This window comes from Rhipicephalus microplus, chromosome 5 (assembly GCF_043290135.1).
Source record: "Rhipicephalus microplus isolate Deutch F79 chromosome 5, USDA_Rmic, whole genome shotgun sequence".
NCBI classification, from domain to species: Eukaryota; Metazoa; Arthropoda; class Arachnida; order Ixodida; family Ixodidae; genus Rhipicephalus; species Rhipicephalus microplus.
Window position 1 is genome coordinate 15,306,296 of NC_134704.1, and position 21,138 is coordinate 15,327,433.

At 43.9% G+C, this 21,138-nt stretch overlaps 1 protein-coding gene across 3 annotated transcripts in view; it reads left to right on the forward strand.

Annotated features, from left to right (window-relative positions):
- The first annotated feature begins 906 nt into the window (after positions 1–906).
- The window catches only part of LOC119174952 (uncharacterized), a 32,168-nt gene continuing 11,936 nt past the window's right edge, over positions 907–21,138 (forward strand). The window contains exons 1-10 of one of the 3 annotated variants that reach the window (XM_037426096.2): positions 907–1,044; positions 1,560–1,666; positions 3,973–4,164; positions 6,238–6,542; positions 7,437–7,584; positions 7,867–8,093; positions 14,024–14,206; positions 14,929–15,031; positions 18,984–19,040; positions 20,313–20,549. In XM_037426096.2, coding sequence (XP_037281993.2) covers positions 1,588–1,666; positions 3,973–4,164; positions 6,238–6,542; positions 7,437–7,584; positions 7,867–8,093; positions 14,024–14,206; positions 14,929–15,031; positions 18,984–19,040; positions 20,313–20,549 — 1,531 coding nt within the window. In that variant the 5' untranslated portion in view covers positions 907–1,044; positions 1,560–1,587. The remainder of the gene's footprint in view (positions 1,045–1,559; positions 1,667–3,972; positions 4,165–6,237; positions 6,543–7,436; positions 7,585–7,866; positions 8,094–14,023; positions 14,207–14,928; positions 15,032–18,983; positions 19,041–20,312; positions 20,550–21,138) is intronic. The other 2 variants (XM_037426098.2, XM_037426097.2) reach the window with 2 other exon arrangements.

Genomic DNA, 21,138 nt, shown 5'->3' on the forward strand with positions numbered 1-21,138 from the left:
TGTCTTGTTATTGTCTATCAAAATGTTTTTTTTTCTGATATGATACACAATTCGTGGCATTAGCAAAAAGAACAAAACTGCATGGCATGTACAGATCACTCACAGAAAACTTCGGTCATATTTGAAATAATTTGAAGTGCAACTTTTGTCATGGACATCTGAAGTACACACCTCATAAGCATCAAAGCGTCAATTTCAGGTAAACAGAAATGTGTTAATGTCCTGCTTCCACCTTTCTCTCCGCCTTCATAGCCTGGGGACCGCATTTCTTTCTGACAGGAATGAAACTTGGGTGCATAAATTTCACAATTGGATCACAGCAGTGATCTTGTATTTGTTTTTTTAGTAAGACTCAAATACTCTCTTTCTCTCTTTTTCTCCTCTCCCCAAGAAATGAGAACATTTTTGCTGCCCCTAAATGCGACTCGCAGGCACTTTTTCTCTCGATCTTTGCCGATCCGCATTCGATCTCTTGATTGCAATGAATAATTATTTTACAAATCTCGCGGCACACAGAAGAGGAAATTGGAATATTCGTCGCCTATCGGGCACGCGCGGAACTAATCAAAAGGCTACATGGCACATCATAGGTCACAGGTTCTTACAAGTTTAGGAAACGCTACGTGGCGTCTAGCGCATAATTGTGTGCTGTGACTCGAAATATGCAGTTGTTGTTGGGAGTATGTGAAACTCGCGCAGCAGTGTTGTGAAATCATTGTGAAACAACATATCTGCCTGAAAGGCGAACAACGGGTTTTCTGCGGTCGGTAGGGGTCCACTATCATCATCATCATTGCTTGTTCTCGGTTTTCCACGCCATCTTGTAAACCTTGTTAGCCAAAAAGATGGGCACGTTTCTGACTGCTGCGATTTATATTTGATTGCTACTGGAAGAAAGAAAGTGCCGTCTATGTGGACCGAAATGTGTTTCTACATCTAGCCGCCCCGTTTGTCATAGTCAAATTGTGAAGCATCGCTGCTTCGACAGCGTCGGAGCACTGCAGCGCTTCAACGCAACTCTCGTCGCACCCAATTCCTCCCAAGGTAAATTTCGTTTGTTTAGAAGTTGAGCCACGGCCCGAACGACTGATTATCGCTAACAAACAGCTCAGTGTCGTGTCGATATATTCTCTATCAAGTGGCTCCATCGACGCTTTGAAAGCGAAGGGAGCTCGTTCCGGGCGCTACCGGCTGTCGCGTCTTGTTTGGAAACGTTCCCCGTTTAAAAAACATTAGTTTCTTCTTGTATTTATTTGCCTTCACCTAGACTGCAGCGTCTTTCGTATCTACCGATAATAAAACTTAAGAGTTCTAAAAGAAAGCGTTACTCAGTTCTTAATCCATCTTGAAACTGGGGTCGCCTGTCCCACAGCATGCCTTGGTTAATCTGCTTATGATCGATCATATGCAGGGTGGTCGTAGGCGGATGTTTCTAAAATCCTGTTGTAGGTGGTGACGCTGCATTGACCGTTCGAGTGGTGTTTTTTCATGCATGCATTGATTCGCTTTATTTCCTAGCAGCCATGAAAGAGACTGCAAGTTGTCTGTTTTTTCTTCAGTGTAAAAAAATTGCTGTAAATAGAAATCATGTGGTCCGGACCCGCTGGACCGTGGAATCAATGGCCGATTCATGCCTCCATGTATCAAAACGTGCCTCACGAACAAGGTAAGAACCGTTGCACGTGTGCAATTTTTATTAACATAATCTATTAGTGTAAGGCATTGACGTGCCAATAATGTTTTGTAGTCAGCATAGCTTAACTTCACTGCTACTTCATCACAGAGGGAAGCACCTATATAAGAACCATTTGTCTTTAAGATTTGGCGCCACGCGCATGTAAAAGGTCCACTGAAAAAAAGTGTTAGCAAAGAGAAGTGGGTAGGCATTTTCCTGGCATCGCTCTATAATGTGTGAAACGTAAACGCATGCGTGCTATTTTGAGTAACGCAAGTTACCAGTGCATTAAGTATGCATTGCCATTTTTCATTCGTTTTCTAATTAAAGCTAAGGGCCAGTAAATGTACGGCAATCTTGTATTAGAAATGTCATGGTAAAGTATGCTAGAACAGTGGAGTACCCGGACCGAGCTTCGAAAAGTGAAGCCCGAACAGGGGCAATGCACTCGTGGTGCTGTGATCGGTAGACAGCAATGTGTCGCCATTTTATGGCAGCGCACGCCTCTACCAAAGCAGTTCAAAAAGCCCGGGTTCGAATTGCAGCTGTAGATGTTGAGTTTTTATTTTCTAGTATAACTTGTTAGAACCATATTGTTTTTATATTTTTCATAAAGCTAGCTTCAGTTGTTACATATTGCGACAAAAAGTAATTCGAAATGTGAAGTAAAATACAAGAACTTTGACAGTGAGCGTAATTATTTGTAGTGCCACGGCGTGACAATCAACGAAAACGTATTGTGCGTCTTCAACAGCTTTGCGAATACGATAAATCTCCGAGGCCATACCTTACGTTTTTGCTAAATGCCGTGCAGCAGTGCTGGAAATAATCACGCTTTCTGTCCATTTTCATTTGTCTCTTACTTCACATTTCAAGTTACTTTTCGTAGCATTATGTACCAACTGAAGCTAGTTTCAAGAAACAAAGATAAACAATATAATTTTAGAGCAAAAAATAAAAAAAGTCCACATCTACAGCTGCAATTAGAACCTGGGCCTTTTTCATTTCAGCATCATAATCTTGGTGTTCTGGAGTTCAGAAGGTTCAGTCTTGGGCATTGCAAAACTGTGAGAGTGCTGGAAACATTCACTAAGACACAGAATGCATGTTACCAAATTGCTTGTCCTTTGCTCTTCATTAAAAAAGTGATAGTTGTTTTTCTGGTCTCAAGACTAAGAACATTGCACAGACAGAAAGGTTCACGATACATGACTCTCCAAAATAATTTGTCCTTAAAAATCTTCCTCTTTTACATTTGACACCAGTTTTCCATCTTGGCAAGGTATGAGATAAAGCCACTTGGTGTTCCATCTTGTCACATAGTGTAGAACAGGACAAAGGATGCAAGAAATAAACAAGTGCTGTCTATGCCCCATTTTTCCTGTCCTCTGTCTGTTTACAGACTATGTATAATAAGGTCTTCTTCTGGAACCATTCCTCTCTACCTTCGTCATCTGAATAGCTCCTTGAAATTGAAGGCCAACTTCAACAAAATTTGGCGCTCCGCAAAAAGTCAATATATAGGTAGTCTAGCTAGAGGTAGTGCTGCTTGCCAAATGTCGCCTTCGAAATACAAGCGCTTACCTTAGAAAAAAGCTTGCAAACGATGGTGCTTTTGAGACGAAAACTAGAAAAACGACACCATTGCGGCTGACCGGAAGTGACGTGAATTCCAGAAAAATCTTCTGCTTCGCACTCCCCGAGTTCGCACGTCGCGGACGCGCCCATTAGTGTGTGTGTTTTTTCAATGTTAACTTTAGAAAGCTGCTTGAACATACGTCTTATCGAAACGCTGGTCCGGGCTTCCCACTGGGGAGATCGCAGTGTCTGACGCCCGTATTCCGAAATGCTGCTTGACTTGAACTTGACTTCCCATCTTCAATGCAGCACGAACGTGTTTCAAGCGCACTGTCTTTAGGCGGTGCCCAGGCCGCACAAACGCAGACGTGTTTCAAACGCGCTGCAATGAAAGAGGGATTCAGCTACAGAGAGGCTCACAAGGAGTGACGTGGTGGCGTTTCTGTAGTAATCGTCATATCCGGTTCTGTCCGATTTGCCTGGGCACACCCCTAGAGCTCGGCGTCATCTGCTTACTGACAATTATAACACCAATTATAAATAAAATACGAGACTGCAATATTTTTCACTGTCGGTACAGTAACTGTATATATACTACGTATTTATGGCCGTTTCCGCCCAAGTTAAATTTCGTTGCAGTTGGCCTTTAACTTGGAGGGACTCTTTCAGAACTCATTTCTTGTGCCTCAGCATTTGTCTGAAGAATACTCTTTTCTCAGTGGACTGGGCCCAACTCGCCAAGCAATGGATCCAAATGCAGCAGGCACCCCCTGGGCCCGAACCGCCTATGCAAGCACCACATATGGCCCCATCTATGGCACCCAGAGTGCCTGCACCATCTTTGCCGGCACCGCAGGCACATCATGGGATGCCTCCATCTGTACCACACAAACCTCTTCCACCGCAAATTGGTATGCAACTTACATACGCCTTGCTTAGCCAGGTGCTATCCTTTACTGCAGCTAGCTTGCTTGGGCTTTCTGTGCATTGTATTGAATGAAGCAAGGTGTATATTGGACAGCAGTAGACACACAGGTTTCAGTGCTTGTGTTTCTTTCTCGTGTGCTTGTCAACTTCAGCCTAGTGCCTTCTGAAACAAACTCTGTCAATTAAAACAAAAAAAAGCCAGGCCTGCGCATAAGGCGTAGCACAGTCGCAGCGAAAGCTAAAAAGAGCGACCTTTCAGAGCCTTTCAAAACATTCATTGTATAACTACTGCAAGCACACTTGCTTGATACCCACTAGGGCATTAATAATAAAAATTTTTAGTTAATAGACCGGCATTCACTATGCTATTTTCTGTCATTCTTCTCAGAAGCGTGGTATCTGCTAAACATTTGCAAGGAATTTTGTGCCAATTGTTTATGCAGTGGTTGACGACCATGAATTAAGGCTGAACAAGAACAAGCTTTTGTAATGGGTTGGAGCATTGGACGACCCACTCATTACGCTATTCGAATTGTGCGACGACTGGATTCTTTCGCTGTTTTAAAATGCTTTATAAGTCATATTAACGCGATTGCTTTCCTGCCATCAACCCTGCCTAAGGCAAGTTAGCCTACAAGTTCCAAGTACCGGTGTGGCTCAGTGGTACAATACTGGGCTGGCACCAAGCGGACCTGGGTACGAGCCCTCCTTTTTCATTGGTGCTAGGTTTTTTTCAAATTCTGCTCGATGTGGTTACAAGCTGGGGCAGCGGGCAACTGCGTGTGACTTGAGTTGTGATCTTATAGCAGCTTTCACTGTAAAAAAATCCTCTTGATCATTATGATTGAATTGCTGGAAGGTATGATCCAAATCAGTATGCATGCTATGAGTGGTTTACAAAAAATCTAATGTATGCCCTTCGACATGAGTTTTCACCATTCTGAGGGCGCTTTAGCTGGGGTTGTGCAGTGTGCAGATTGATCTTGACTACTTCTTAATCCACTACAAAGCATGGTATGCTAAGCGATCACGGCTTATTTGACAGTATTGATCATACTTGAGCATTGAGATAAGACACTCATTAATAATTATAGCACAAAGATGTCAGAGGAGCTGAATGTAGAATGCTTCATATTATATTAAGTAAGGTGCTGAGACGATAGCAACAGTGCTTCATAGGAGTATGTAAGGCCTGTCATCATAGTTCAAATAAATCTGTGTAAAGTGACGTTGACATGATTTGTGCACCACTTTGCTTAGTAGATTCAAACAAATTATTTTTGAACATTCCACATAATGCCTAATAAGGCTTGGTGGGCCGGTCTTTCATATTTAAGCAAGTTGTGCTATACGAGTCATGTGAAACTATATAGATGGAGGACATACCAAAGGACGAAATGTTACTTCACTATTGTTAATGAAGCCGTAGCTAAGGTGGGGGGGAGCTGGTCAGTCATCCATGCTCAAGATTCACAATATGAATACTAGAAACAAGGTGAATAGTGTGTGGCATCAGGCTAAAATGTGTGGGCCAGAATACTAATTTTAGTCAGCCATTTTGTTGCGTCTTTTTCTGTCTTTTGTAGGTCTTGAACAGACTTATGATAGCAGAGTAGGTCAGGGAAAAAATGGTTGTTGAGGGCATCTTACTAGAAATGAAGAAGAAATGGGCAGGGCATGTAGCTTAAAGGCAAACTAACTGAGGTTCATCTAAATGTAACAGGCTGAATCCCAAGAGAAGGCAAGCACGTTAGGGAGAAACAAAAAGGGAAGTGGGCAGATAAGATGAAGAAGTTTGGGAGGATAGCAGGGCCGCAGAAAGTACAAGACCAGGCTGATTGGCAAAACATAAACCAAGCTTTCGCCCTGCAGCGGGCTTAGCTAACCTAACGCTGCTGCTGCCGCCACCACTGCTGCTGCTGCTGCTGATGATGATGACCAGCGTTATCAGTGAAGTTTGTAGTTTTACATGCACAGTACTTGTGGTTCCCAGCAAGAAAAAAAAAAACTAGTTTTTATTTTATGGTTCTTGCTTTGCTCTCTGCTTGTGTAACCAGGAGGCATGCCGTCGTCTGGGCCACCTCCACCACAAGGAGGCTACTGGGCAGGGCCAGCGTCGTCGTCTTGGGGGGCTGGGGAAGGAAAACCCTGGCAGTCATTGGGTCCACATCAGGCAATGCCAGGAGGTGGAATGGGCCCTCCTGCAGTTGCTCCCATGCCACCCATGGGTGTCTCTGAGAAGGAAACCTTTGACTACGGCCACGTCTCGTCCAGCCAGCCACATGCCTCCCAGAGCTACGATTACAACCATGGCGGGGCTGAACAGTACGCCCAGTACGCACCTCCACCACCACTCATGGACGTAGGTGCAGCTCAGACATTGCTCCAGCCAAATGAGGCAGGCATCCTGCGGTTATTTAGTGGCGCTGAGGAGGACCGTGTGGCATAATGCCACAGTCACTGCTCTTGCATGTGAAGAATGCCTGGTAACAATGTATACAAGTTAAAGCTCAGTCAACTACCAACAGTTATGAACAGACCAGCGTTGTTGTATTGCACAGCTGTCCTGGCTCGAATCATTAAAGGTTTAATATAAAATACTAAAAGCTTAGTGCTGCCCATGAAGCCCATGCAATATAAGAATAAGACAAGCCTGCATAAACTGATTTAAATTGTCACTGGGATTAAATTTTTTTTGGGTGTTAACATGCTTGCCAACCAATTTTTTTTCCTACTTCATGAAGTTCAAGCTAATGTAAAAGCTATTGGTGTAGTATGAAGGTGAGTCAATGGTGTCGCAATTTGTAGGGCCACATGGTGCCCTACAAAGCAATGATATTTGCAGCTATGCATTCTGTTGTAGTTGTTCATGACATAATTAAACAGAAGGCTGCGGAAGATGCTTTTTGAAAGTACATATTGGCTTTGTAATATCTGAAGCATCATGGGAAGAAGATCTAATGACTTAGTGCATGTGTGTTCGTCGTCCCCCCATCTTCACCCATCCTTAGAGATAAGGAAAAATAAACGATTTGAATACTTTAGATATGTACAATGTGCAAATTTGCACAACAAAAATAAAAGTTATGTCTAGGCCACAAAAAGCTGTGTTTGCATGAGCATTATGGCGAATTATAGGGGTTCCAGCAGCCAAGACAGTTCAACAAGATAAGGATAATAATTAAAAATAAAGCTTGGCCATTATGTCATCCTAAGTGACACACATTTCAGCTATGCCATTGGGCTTCTCTCGCAGAGTTATCCAAATGCCGGGGAGCCTTACCAGCACCAATACTGGGGCATGGGCCAGAACTCGTGCCCGCCACCATTCTTGAGGAAGGAGCGCTGCAATGACAGGGAGGATGCCCAGGTTCCCTTTTTTGAGGAAGAAATGCCACAATTAGGTCAGTTTTTGTGTCTCTTCGGTGTCGGGCATTTACGAGCAACGTTGAAAAACCTGCTTGTATCTCACCTGAGGACGTTAGATGCACATTGCAAAGTGGTTTCCAGTGGTAACCAAGCACGCAGGAAACAAAAGACACCAAGAAACAAGGCATGACTGTGTGGTGTTGTTGCGCTGCTCATGGCATGGTCTTCTTTCCTGGTGTCTGTGTTCTTGGTTGCTGGAAGGCATTCTTGCAATGTAACTGTGCCTGTTTCTAAAACCTCTCCTTGTGTCGTTTCAGGATTTAAGCGTGAGCATGGGCACATTAACATGGAAGCTCCCATGTCTCTTGATGTCCTAGATGCCGCCAAACGCAAAACATTGCCCGGTTGGATTCGTGAGGGTTTGGAGAAAATGGAGAGGGAAAAAATGCGCAAGATGGAACGAGAGAAGGCAGAAGCAGAGCGGCGTGCAAGGATCAGCAGACAGGCTGAAGATGACGACCCAACAAATACAAAATCTAAGTTTGTAAGTGAATTGTGCATAACATGTCCAGTGAACGGTGTGCTGATGTCTTATACAGAGTGTTTCTGGGTGTGTGGGACATCCATAGCACATACTTGCAGTGTTATAGAAAATATTGAATGCCGAGACTTTTCACAGTTCAATTTTCTGGAATTTGTACTATGGCATAAGTTCTAAATTGGAATTGTAGTTAGATCTGCCCATAACAAAGCTCCATATAACAAATTTCTCAGTATTACAAAGTTTTACCTTTCCCCATCTTTACTCCATAGAACCACACGTATTTGTAACCTCTGTGTAACAAAGTGGCAGCGGGAGACACCCTTGATATAACGAAATTTTGCCGCCGACAAATGTGGGATTTTGCCCTAAATATTGTCATTTTGGCTCGACCATGCACCTTTGCGGTTGACCCACCGACGAAAAAAAGCGCGAAGCGGCGGCGGCGGTGTTAAGGCAGGCTTAAAGCCCTGGCGGTTGCGAGGCAAGAGCAAGCGCTCGATAGTGCATGCGGGTGTGTAAGAGGCCGGCCGTCACTACTGGAGCCATCAATGCACGTGCGTGCCCCCACCCATTTAAGGGGGGAAAAAAAAGACTCTTGACAGAGGCACTCTTTGGTTGCTGTAGAAGTCTCAGATCTACACTTTGTCAAGTGACACCAGGTGATGCAACTAAAAAAAAATCTTGCTCTGTGTTGTTATGCCAGGTTAGGTTTCAAGCTTGTGTTGCATATGGATGTCACCTTTCTTAATAGTGTTGTATCGTATCTGTGTTGTTTGCTCTAATTATCGGTGCCGTACGCTTGTGTGTGGTGTCGGTGCACTCTCATGGAATGGTGCCCGATGAGAATCGGTGTAAAATTTTTTTATATATATTCGGACAATCGTGTCACCACTAATGAGGAGATCTCATATTGGGGGCTGGTGGCAACTGTTCGACACCACAATGACGAGAGATCTTCGGCGGTCAACTTGTAATGCGCTTTGCCGTCTTGTGCCCTGGCATAGGGTCACTAGACTCCAATGAACATAGCGATTAGCTCGCGTTGCCAGAGCCACTCTTGTGGTTGGACGAGCATGGTATTGACGTCCTATAAATGTTCACCAAAGAAAAAAAGTCACTGCAAGAACAAAACAGTGAATGTGGCAGCAACAAATTATAATGTTATAACGAAGTAAGGTAAGCAGTTAAGTTTTTTTAGATCTGGTATCGCACAACTCTATGAAACGCTGGTGGAAGAGAATACGGTTGCATTAAAAAGAAATGCCCATTTCACAGTCTCTTCGCGTGTACAGTGCAGTCTGTAAAAAAGTGTACGAGCCACCTCCTGATTGCTTCCGGTTTGCTTCCGAGATAGTGCATGCAATAATGATCGCGCCTGTAAAAATCAAAGTTCACAGTTGCTGCTTGAGCACCCCCCTCCTCCTCGCTTTGTCGTTTCATGTTCGTTATGGGAATAAAGGCTAGCCTGCTGCCATTTCGCAGGCTTTGCTGCCTATTTCCGTGGTTCTCATGTACTAACATGACTCTATATCCTCCTCCACAGTTTGTCGGCACTGGGGGAGCGAGAGTGATGTTAAGGGAAGACGTGGTAATGAAAATTGTCTTTATTTATTAAGCTAGAAGATGAAATTCAGCATGCAGATGTCATTTGTTGTGCTGATATTATAACTGAAATCAGTTTTGAGCGATCTAATATAATTTTTGAGTTACAACACTTGATAGATTCTCATTGTCATGCCAAAATTAATTTTCTAATTAGACACAAGCTCGTCAAAATTTGGGCATAAGAATATTCACTAGGGTTCATTTTGTGCCTTAATGCAATTGGTTTATTTTTAATATTTAAGTAAGCACACAAAATATTTTTCTGAAATGTCCTGGACATATTTTCTTACCAACAACTTTTACAAAAGGCCGATTACAAAAGTCTGTATGATGTGGACACAAATATGGACAGCTTCACGGCGCTCATCAATGTATCAGAATCCAAGTGCAGGAAACGGAGTGGCTATAGCTTAATTTGTTTATGAAATGGCACAGGATGACTGACAACAACTGCTCAAAAATTGAAACCTGAGAAAATGGGAATCGCGAGCGCCGGCTGCGGGGGTGTTCATCACTTCGCAAGAAGCTTCATTGACTCGTGTCTCGAAGGGACAGTCATGTCCTCGCAACTAGGCTGTTGCACTGCCGTCCAAGGGTTTGAAAAGGTGATTGGGCACATGTTCCCCCCCCCCCCCCCCCCCACTAAGTCTCCTTGGATGTCTCGCGCGCATGTGTCGTGAGCCAGTCAGAAACTCTCCAGACAAAGAATAGTGAGCGTTGTTTGGAGCTCGCTGGGAGTCATCATTGGGCCTTGCGCCTGCGGCGAACCCTTACCTTTCGTTGCCCCTTCCGAACGCTAGGCCGAAGAGCGCTGCGGTGTGTTCGCATGTGGTCGTACTACGTCGACCCGTACCTCTTGAAGCCAACACAAGCAGAGTTCGCCCTCGCTCGAGCGATCGGGTCCTGTTGTCTTTGATCCTGAGAGCGTGCAGTATAGTCGAAAGGGCCCGTTCCTCCTAGCGAAGTGTCACCGTGAATCCTTTTGCCCACAAAGACGTGCTTGTGGCACCCTTTGTGTTGTTATTTTGCCCATGGCTTGGATAAGCCTCGTTTGCTATCCCGCCACCCTTTTGCAGAGTGCGCTGTACTGCGTTTGGTGTTGCCGCAGGCACTAAAGTGTTGCGACTCGTTTGAGAGCAGTACTGTGTACTTGCCGCGCTTGAGCGTCCGAATGCGCGTGTGCAGCGGCGGTAGTCACGAGTGGCGACGTTGAAGGTGTCCTTGTTGTTCCCTAAGACTGAACCCGCTCTAGTGGCTGTACTCCTTCGGGATAAATTAGGTTTAACTTTATATTCAAATAGCCAGAAGTTTGAAATGTAATGCCAGCACATTTTTGAGGGTTGTGGAGAGGAGTTGGCACCGTTTGAAGCTTACTGATAATTTTGAGCTACAAGAACTCATGTTAGGTGACAGGGGTAATAAAGGTATCCTCAGTTATTTCTTCATCAGATTGCATTAAACTGTATAATTATGTTGAGGTTTGTGAGCTGGTTCTTGGTACCCATTTATATTTTAACTAATAGTTCTTTAAGCAAATTCTAATCATATTTTGTTGTTTGCAGCAACAATGAAAATGTATTTATTTAATGCTCAGTTGTTAAAGAAGCCCTACAACACTTTTTGAGAATGGTGAGAAAACACTGCCGATAGGTTGTAAAAGCTCTCGACAACACACGAGCCAAATATTATAGCGCAGCACAGAGCCAGGAATTTACAATAAATGATTAAAGTCAGCTAAGAATTGCTTTCTCTTCTTTCAACAAATAACGGAGGAAACTCAAAGATCACTCGTAGAAGGCCATGTGTCAACCATTGGCCGATTTGAACATGGCGCACTCGATCGTTACAGAGATGGCCGTGAAAGGCCGCGACTTGTCCATGCGTGCGCGCGCGATCACACTGAAAAAGTCTTGCATTCAAAGAAAAAAAAGAAGAAAAAAGTGCTCAAGGTCACAAGGTGCGGGTGACGTATTTTCTTTGCCCCTGCCATCCTTCCCTCCTTAGCATCCAGCGCTTTCGTCAGGAGGAGAGAAGAGAGAATGGAGTTGCAGCATGCGACAAATTTTTGTAACTGCACTCGCACTTGACGGATTCTTAAAATTTTTGTAACATTGAGTTCGTGAGGCAATAAGCTCTTCCAGTGAAATAATTCCAGGGTTACTTGAAAAAAGTGTTTCAGGGCCCCTTTAAAACATAGGCGGATACCAGAATGTATAAAAGATACAACACTGCAAGCAGATTCAAAATTGTACAAATACCGTAAAAACCGGAATATAAGTCGAGGTATTTTCAATAAAACAACGAGGTAAAGTCGCCCCTCGTTTTATTAGCGGTGTCTAGCCGACAGTGCACCGCTGTCTGGCAACATGTGGCTTGCATGTGCATGAGAAGCTGGACACGGCCATATTCGCATTCAAATCCAATAGCAGGTTTTTTTTTCTCTCTTGTCTGTTTTCTTGTGTTCGTGATTTGCCTCCGATCTGATCAAAGTTCTTGCTCCGCTTGACATTGTGTTTTATTTTTAGTGGTCTTTTTTCTCTTCAATGAATAAGAGTAGCGGTACGAGAAGGCAGTACTCAGCTGCGTTTAAAATAGAGGTTGTTGAGTTCGCAGAAGCAAATGGTAATATGGCTGCTCAGCGCCGCTTTGTTGTATCAGAAAAAAGCATGCGCTATTGGAGGGTGCAGAAAGGGAAGCTGCAGATGTGCAATCCTCGGAAAATGTCATTTCGTGGGCGAAGTGCGGTTCACGCGCAGCTGGAAGATACACTAGGGAACTTTGTGTGGGAAGTTCATGTGTGCTGGCGGCCAGTGACCATGGATACCATTCTCAAGAAAGCTGTGGAACTCGCTCACGAAGCTGGGCTCACGAGAGAAGTGTTTCGTGCACCAAACTCTTGGATGCGTCGATTCATGAGACGCAAAGGATTTTCTTTCCGGTGGCGCACATCCATCTGTCAGAAGTTTCCAGACGAGTTCGAGGACAAGCTTATAAACTTTCAGGGCTTCGTGAACCGGCTTCGGGAGGAGAACAACTACATGATGGGGCAGATTGACAATGCCGATGAAGCCCCGTGTGGTCGACATGCCTTCATCGACCATTATCATGCTGCGCGGCGCCAAGGATGTGAAACTATTGTCCACAGGCAACGAGCACTCGCGCTTCACCGTCATGCTGGCATGCGCGGCAGATGGTAGAAAGCTTCCGCCTTTCATCATTTTCAAACGTAAGACAATGCCGAAGGAAGTGTTCCCGCCCAGTGTTGTCGTTCGCGTCAACAAAAAGGGATACATGGACAAATTTATGATGTTCGAATGGATACGAGTAGTCTGGAACCATCAACCAGGTGCACTGCTGCGTCTTTCCAGCTTGCAGGTGTTGGATGCGTTTTGTAGTCACTTAAGCGACGCTGTGAAGCGTGCACTGTGCGATGGAAAAATGGACCTTGCCGTGATACCAGGTGGTATGACGTCCACCCTCCAACGGATCGACGTGCTAAACAAGCCGTTCAAAGAGTGCGGCTGAAGTACCAAAAGTGGATATCCGGCGACAACCCAAAGACACCGACGGGCCGCCTACAGAGGCCTCCGGTTACAACTGTTTGTGGCTGGGTGCTTTCCGCCTGGCGTTCCTTGCCAGATTTTATGGTGGAAAATGCTTTTAAGAAATGTTCTAACAGCAACTCGCATTGTGGCACGGAAGATAACGCACTGTGGGAGGTGGCCAGCGACAAACTCTCGTCTTCAGAAGACAGTGGTGCTTGGTCTGACGATTAGGAACAGTTGCAATGGTGATTGAGGGAAGCTCCGACGATCGGAGTGCGGTGTGCCCAATTCGGAAATAAATGTCGTTCGGCAATTTCGGGTCGTTTTCCCCCCCTTTTTTTTCGGTAACCTGAACTTGGGGGGTCGACCTATATTCCCACTCAACCTATAGTCCGGTTTATATGGTACTGTTTCTTCTCAGCACGATAAACTGTAATTTGCTTCATTCTAAACCAACTTTTGCCATGCTTTGATCTGTGTGTATTCCTGATGGCTGTTTAATTCTTTGTTTTACTGTTCACATGTTATAGTGCACAGATACATTTTTCAACAGAAAATGTAATTATGAATTATGATAAGCGTTTTTTCTGTGTTTCTGTTGTAGCTCCATGTTTTATTACATTGACGAGATATTGTACCGCTTGGCTTTCTTTATCCCGACGCTTCGACTTTTGACTGACCAGTATCTGTAGTAGCTGCATTACCTGTAGTGTATTCTGTGTTTGGTGGATTTATTCACATAGCAAGGGCACATGTTCACCAGTGTGTGTACATTTTTAGGATTCAGACTCTGAAGATGAAAAGGATGCGGTTGACATGTTCAGTGAAGCTGGTCGTGCAAAGCTGTCGCCAAAACGTAATGGTGCTTCGCCACCACGTAAATCCTCGCCAGAGTCCACACCTGTGCGGCCGAGAGAAGAGGAGTTCAGGTTCCAGACGCCTGAGGAAGAGCATCAGGAAATGGTAGGCTTGTGAAGAAGCATCAACTCGAACATTCCTAGTGAAACCTGAAGTTGTTGCGGTTCCCGGGCTATAACAAGGGAGGTAGCACTGGATGAACTGCATCGTGTCACAGAATCGTAGTGGTCATGTCTTGCTGGTAGTAATGGTGTGGTTTCTTTGCAAAGCTAGTGTAGTTTCAAACAGAGCAAGCTTTTAAAATGCAGAGTTTAGGAAGTGACTCTGTGTTGACAGGTAACTCATTGGGACAGGCATTTTTGAAACAGTGTAAGTATTCTTTATTATGTCTGGTGCTGGGCACATAATCCAAATGGGAGGTAAAAAAGAACACTTGAGATTATACATGACCATTAATCAGTGTATAGATGTGTGGTGAACTTTAGCTAGAACTTTTTTCTATTTCTTTATATAATTTGGGGCCATGGGCATGAGTGACGTTTGTCTGCCAGTTAATTCACTGTTTCTCTGGCTTTGTTGCTGTTATCTTTCAATTTAAGCTAGAAATGCTTAAGTTAGTCATTTTAAAATGTTGGATTCCGCTACTGTTCAATGGGAATTACACAGGTTATTTTCTGTCTCTATTCAATGCATTTGTGGAAAAGTGTTGGTTGATTACGCTGTAGATTTGCTTGGTATTACACGCATCTTTAATCAGTTGTGCGCTATTGTAGTAGACATATGCAAGCACATGCTATGCCTTACGAGGAATGTTCCTCAATTTGCAGATGCTGAAAGTGCGCAGGACGCTCACTGAGCTGTTGCTCGAAGTGACCAATGACGAGATGCACTCCTTATGCCAGGAAGTTCTCCAGAAAGCAGTGCTCAAAGGTAGCTTTAGTGCCGTGTTGAAGTTGTGTACAGTAGTCATCGTCATGGTGCAGTGTTGTTGGACATTTACGAAGAAAGTATTTGACGTGCAGTCATCCAGACTCACGGGAACTAACATCCATGAAACTGAAAGCATATAAATGTTTAGTGCGACCTAGCCTAGAGTACGCAGATTCAATTAAGAGGCCACACCAAAAATATCTATAAACTGGAATGAATACAATGACTGACCATTTGGTTTGCCTTTTCTGAATACAGTTTAACCTGCTAAACGAATCTCCATATAACGAATTTCTGAATATAATGAAATTTTTCTATTCCCCACCGTCGCTCCATAGGAGCACGTGTATTTGCGACCTCTATCTAACAAAGTAATTGCGGGAGACAACCTTGATATAACGAATTTTTCGCACAAACAATCTTGGAATTTCGCTCCGCATTTCGGCATTTTGGTACGAGCATGCATCTCCCACCGCTGCCCCACCATTGCCGAAGCGTGAAGCGGTGGTGGGGGGCACGCGGACAGCGCCCGCCTAAGGCAGGCAGGCAGGCCTGTGCCTTACGAGCCGGCGTTGCCCCCTTTCTCGCCGCCGCGGTCACATGCGCAGGTGTGCCCCCGCCCCCCTCCAAACCAAAATAATAAAATCGAAACTACTTTTACACTTCGGCAGTGCCACACTTTTAGTTAGCGTCACATGTGGGGCCGCCCTGCATATGGAGCGCGCTTTGCCGAATAGTTTCTGCGGTAACCGTGTCTGTGTTCACGCCGTTCGCTCTTCGTTTTCAACGCCGTGCGCGCGTGCATAGTTTCACTGCGGGTGCATGGTGTGTGTGCCGACGACATTCAGCGTTGCTGCTTTTTTTTTTTATTGCGATAGCAATTTATGTATATGGGCTGTTTCGGCTGGGTTTTTGCCGCCACTGCCTTCATTCACCGTATATATGTATACATACCTATATCTATGAAAACTCAAGAAAAAAAAATCCACCCGCGCTCGGCTCGTCACGATGTGCCGACGGGCGCTTATCTCCCACATGCACTTTGCCCCGCAAATGCAGAGGGGGGAGAGGGGGTTAGATGCTTGTGCGCACCTGCTTATCCTTCGGTGGGAAGAATCGCGTGCCTTTGACTTTGACCGGAACGATTACGCTTGCTCTTTTCACACAGTCCCCTCGCGTTAAAACCGGACTGATACTCGTCAAGATAGCAAGCGCACCAGCGATCGCGACCGCCGTTAAAATCCAAGTTCATTATTGCTACTCGAGTGAAACCCCCCTCCCCACGTTGTTTCATGCTCGTTTATGACAGGTGGTTTACTTTCTGTTTGAGCTTTCGATGGCAGTTCTAACAGGCGGGTGATGTTATGCACTTTCAGGCGATAGGGGTGGGCGGACTCATTTGATATCTGCTTCAGCAGCGCTCGCGCGCTTTTATTCGCTTGTGAAAGTTACAATGCACGGGGTAATGTTGTCAATTTGGAATTGTTGCAAAACATGGCGGTGACAGCAAGAATCCGCCGAGAGTGTCCACATAATTGCTATTGCAATAATAACGCAGTTTTTTACTGTAAAATGAGTGTTTGGGGTTAGCTCTGACTTCAGTCCCCCCCCCCCATTTTGAAGTTGCGCGTTTATTTTCCAAAAGTTCGCACCGAACCTGCATATAAGGAAAACCTCTTTATAATGAATTTTCCAGGAATTTATTAATTTCGTTATATCCAGGTTTAACTGTATTCAAGAAGGAGCAGTGTGAGCCATTAAATTCTCGAAGCTAACCTACAGATGTTAGGTCATGGCAGAATAATATCGAGGTTAGTTTATCATCTCTATCATGGCCACTTCAGAATAAATCTCTCTACATATTTACATTGTCGTACGAGACGTTCCTTTCGAACGGGTCACAGTAAAATGTTGAGGCAATCTGTGAGCCACATAAACTCGCACAAGTACTCGTTATTTCTAGATGCCAGTGACTGTTGTAATAAATTACCCTAAAGTGCGGTTTCCGCTGCCTCAGCAGACTCCTTTGTTAATATTGTTGCTAATATGAACTTTGGTGTGTAAAGTGTTCACAATCCGCTATTGCATGATTTACCTTGTATCCTTTTCAAACTTATTTGTATAAAAAAGCAACACTTAATGTTAAACTGTTTTTTTTGTATTTTCTACGTATATTTCTTTTTGATTGACAATGTGTCCTTTTATGCCACTCATCTACATGCGATTTTTCGTCACCATTTCCTCTTGGGCCCAAATGTGGCTCAAGCAGGAGTGATGTATAAATAAATAAAATAAATGTATAAATAAATAATGTAATAATAAATAAAATAAAAATACGCAGTGGTGGCACAGCTCTGTCAAGATCTGACCATTGAGTCATCCTTCAAGTTGTATTAAACGTGTACCAATTGACTCATAAAAGCAGATGTCGTCTGCCTTCGATTGCGCCTTAGCAGTAAATTTGAAACCAAAAATTACGCTGCCTTTTTCACAATCATTCTTGAAGTTGGTGGAGCGTGCATGGCCACGGATATAACTAACTGCTGTTTGTTACAAAACATTCTCCCCTGCAAAAGTTTCAATGTACTGCTCCTTCGGTACCTTTCTCACCCCACTTCTCCTTTGTGCTGCAGTTTGGAATTTCTCGTGCCAACCTAGTTGAGATTCCTCTCAAGAAAGATATTGAATCGGGAAGGAGTCTTGAATAGTGTCCTACAGTGTATAGATCAGTGCAGTTTCTGGCATGGCCAGTTAAAATATCTTGTATTATGTGTACTAGACCATTGTACTAGATCATGCATATTAAACCTGTGTCGAACGATATTTCTAGAAACCTTCGTCATGGTCGCTTCTCTTGCAAATTTTTCGCTGCACAAGGCCTTGTGCCAAAAAGAAGTAAAATGGCTGTTCCACCACTAGTATGAAAACTATTCATCTTTGTTATAGGGCAGTGTTGAATAAGGGCATCAAAGTCGCTATATTTGTGTTAAATGCATCAGTTCCTTTTTATTTTGTACATAATGTGGTTTAGTCGTTACTGCAAGATTCACATCATGGACCTTCTGTTTTGCGAGGTCCATGAGCTTACGCCTAGGGCTGGGTGAACTCTGTTGAATTTTATTTGTTGAAGATGTTTAATGAAATGCTTTAGCTAGTAGTGATGTGAAATTTCAAATCATTCTGATAAATGATGGGGATGCAGTAGGTGAGAAGAACTTATAATAGACGAGTGGCAAAAGGTACAAGATAGTTTTCCTGCACAGCAAAAGCTCATGCAGTGCGTCCTGTCGGCCAGTGTGTACATATCTGGTTCCTGAAGACTTGTGCATAATGTTGCTGGACCCCTTTGTAGCCCGTTTATGGACTTTTGCTCATTTTAGATTGTTTTATTTACCTCGGAAAGTGGTTGATAGCTGCTTCAAGAAGGCAGCACAGGCAATCTAAGAAGACTAACTGGCTGCCCTGGCCTAACAGATAAAGTGCTGCATTACACACAGCAAAGCCCGCAAAGCTAATCTGCAAAGCGCTATGACGGCACAGTCATTGTGCATGAAATTTCGTAATGCAAGAAAGGTGCCTGAGGTTTTTCCAACTTTTTCACATTAAAATGTGTGCAGGATTATGAGTTGTTTGATTGGACAATACACAAAGGCTATGAAAAAGAGAAAATTAAAACAAATTTTGGAAGGAGTTTTTTTTTTGGTCACTTGTAAGTTTAACATGAGGTGAAGTCAATGGTTACAGTATGTAGTGAGCATTAATGTAAGCATCATGGCATGTTCTCAGCAGCATGAAGCTCGCCACTGCATATGTTTAGGCTGTATTTTTGAAAGCTGTGTGTGTGTTGACACATGTTGTCTTGTGTCTGTGAACAGGAGACTCCCCTGTGTCTAGGTTGTGTTCTCTGTGTAGTGCACTAAAATGGTTTCCTTCTGCTGTATTGCTGCAAAAGCTCCTGCCCGCCAGCTCAGATCCTCCTCCGCTTTGGCAAATATTACCGGTGGATTGGGTAAGTTCACTCTGGGCTGTTGTCAACCCAGCATGTTACAATTTTGCATGCTGAACGGTGCATTGGCAATGGGTCACTCGCTATCTGAAGTGAAACGTTTCTTGGCGCGCTGGAATACCACATGTACTCGTGTAAGCTTCAGACACCTTTTTTTTTTTAATCTTGGCAGGGTGAGTTTTATAGAGGCATTTTTTTGATATCCTTAAAAAAGTGGTGATCTTCTGTTGCCATTAGCAGCATATGCTCAAACCTTGAAAGTCTTGGTCATAAAAAACTCAAAATATATGAAGACACCACACATGACGCATTTTTAAGGTCCAGGAGCTGTTTTTTGCTTGATAAGACAGATGCTTGGGTTAGTTGGTAATTGGAAATCAACATATTTGCACAGCGCAAGACTACAAGTAGTTACGACGTAACTACAGAAGAGACAAGGACAGAAAGAGCGTTCCTTCTGTCCTTGTCTCTTCTTCTGTAGTTACGTCGTAACTACTTGTAGTTTTACGCTGTGCAAATATGCTGTTTTTTGCTACTGTGCTTCCCCCGCTTCTCCCACCTAATTATAGTCCATCCAGCTTGGGGCGTGGCTCTTGGATGGGTGCAGTGCTTACTCTAGTATGTGTGGTATTCCATGAGTGTATACGTGTTTGATAACTTTAGAAACTTCACAAGCTCCTAGAAATCTATCGAAAGATTGAAAGGTGTGATAATTGACAAGCTCTAAACATCACAGTTTTCAGGCATGAAATCCCAGTGTAAAAATGTAAGCTAGTTCTGAATACTCATTTCCAGGCAACTTGTGTGTTTGCCTTAACTTACACTACTCTTGAATTTTTTGAACAGGGAACTCATAAGCTAGTCTGAGCAGCTAACCTCGCAATGCCCAAACAAATTCAGCAGTGCCAGAGAAATTAGGAGAAAATATATTTTTTTTTTACCATGGAGCATACATTTCTTTAAAAACAAAAAGCAAACCAATGTAGTATTATCCAGCGCAGGTTGTAGCTGATCAACTAGTAATTGCTTTGTGAACTGTTCATGCCTGAACATCACTATTGTAATGAAAAAGTGCTACTACGGGCTTTGTAATGAGCTTCTCATGCTCAAGTCAGCCCTTTAAATCAGTCTTACACTGAATGTAGCACATGTAACCTAAAAAATATCGCTGGAAAAGGTGAATAGGCAGCTCTACAGTCCCCTCTCCCATTCATCTCTGCCTCGCCAGTAGTGAAGACTTCTGATAGGCAGGGCCCATGGCATGACCTTTCGCAGGCGGCCTCAGCGGTTACGGCAGTGACAGCGAATCGAGCAGCGGTGCGGAGAGTGGGGATGATTCGGAGGAAGAGCTGCAGCGCTGCATTCGTGATAAGAAAGCGGCATTCGCTCAGTGGGAGCACCAGGTGGCGGAGGAGCTCGACGAAGAGGACCGTCAACACGAGCGCCGGCTGCAGCAGCAAGCAGCTCAGAAGGTAACGGAAGACGGGGGCGTGCGTAACAGCAACAGACCTGGTGAGTACATCTCTCAATGCAAGTTCGGGGCCAAGGGAATGTGGGTAGTTCTGAAGGAGTCAAAAGAGTTGACTTTTCGGCAAGTCATAGAAACCATTGTGAGAGCGCAACTAAACCGACACATGAGAAAGAGCAGATTAGAGTGTGCCTGTTCTGCTGTTTCTTCTCGTGTGTCCTGTTTCGTTGCGCTCTGATGATGGTTTCTATTTCTAAAGCAGTGTTGGCATGTCTTGGGAGGAGACCTGAAACGCCTATGTTTCTCTCTTTTTTTGTGCTTCGGTCTATTGTAGTTTATTTACTGGCACTGTTGCCCCATTATATGTGCTATTAATTTAACACAATTTAACAGCACAATTGTGACAGTTAAAATGGCCCAATGTTCTTAAAATAAATGCATTTGGTACACCATAAATCTCTACCGTTCTGCTGCATCACTACTGTGCTACTGCATCACTGAAAATGAAAGGCAGTGTTAGCATTTGTTCTCAAGCAGGAAGACAATAGGGTCAAGTGGGCTGAAAATTATCATGAATAGTAGCTCATTACGACGAATCTGCGTACACGATTTCATCCACAATGGGCCATTTTT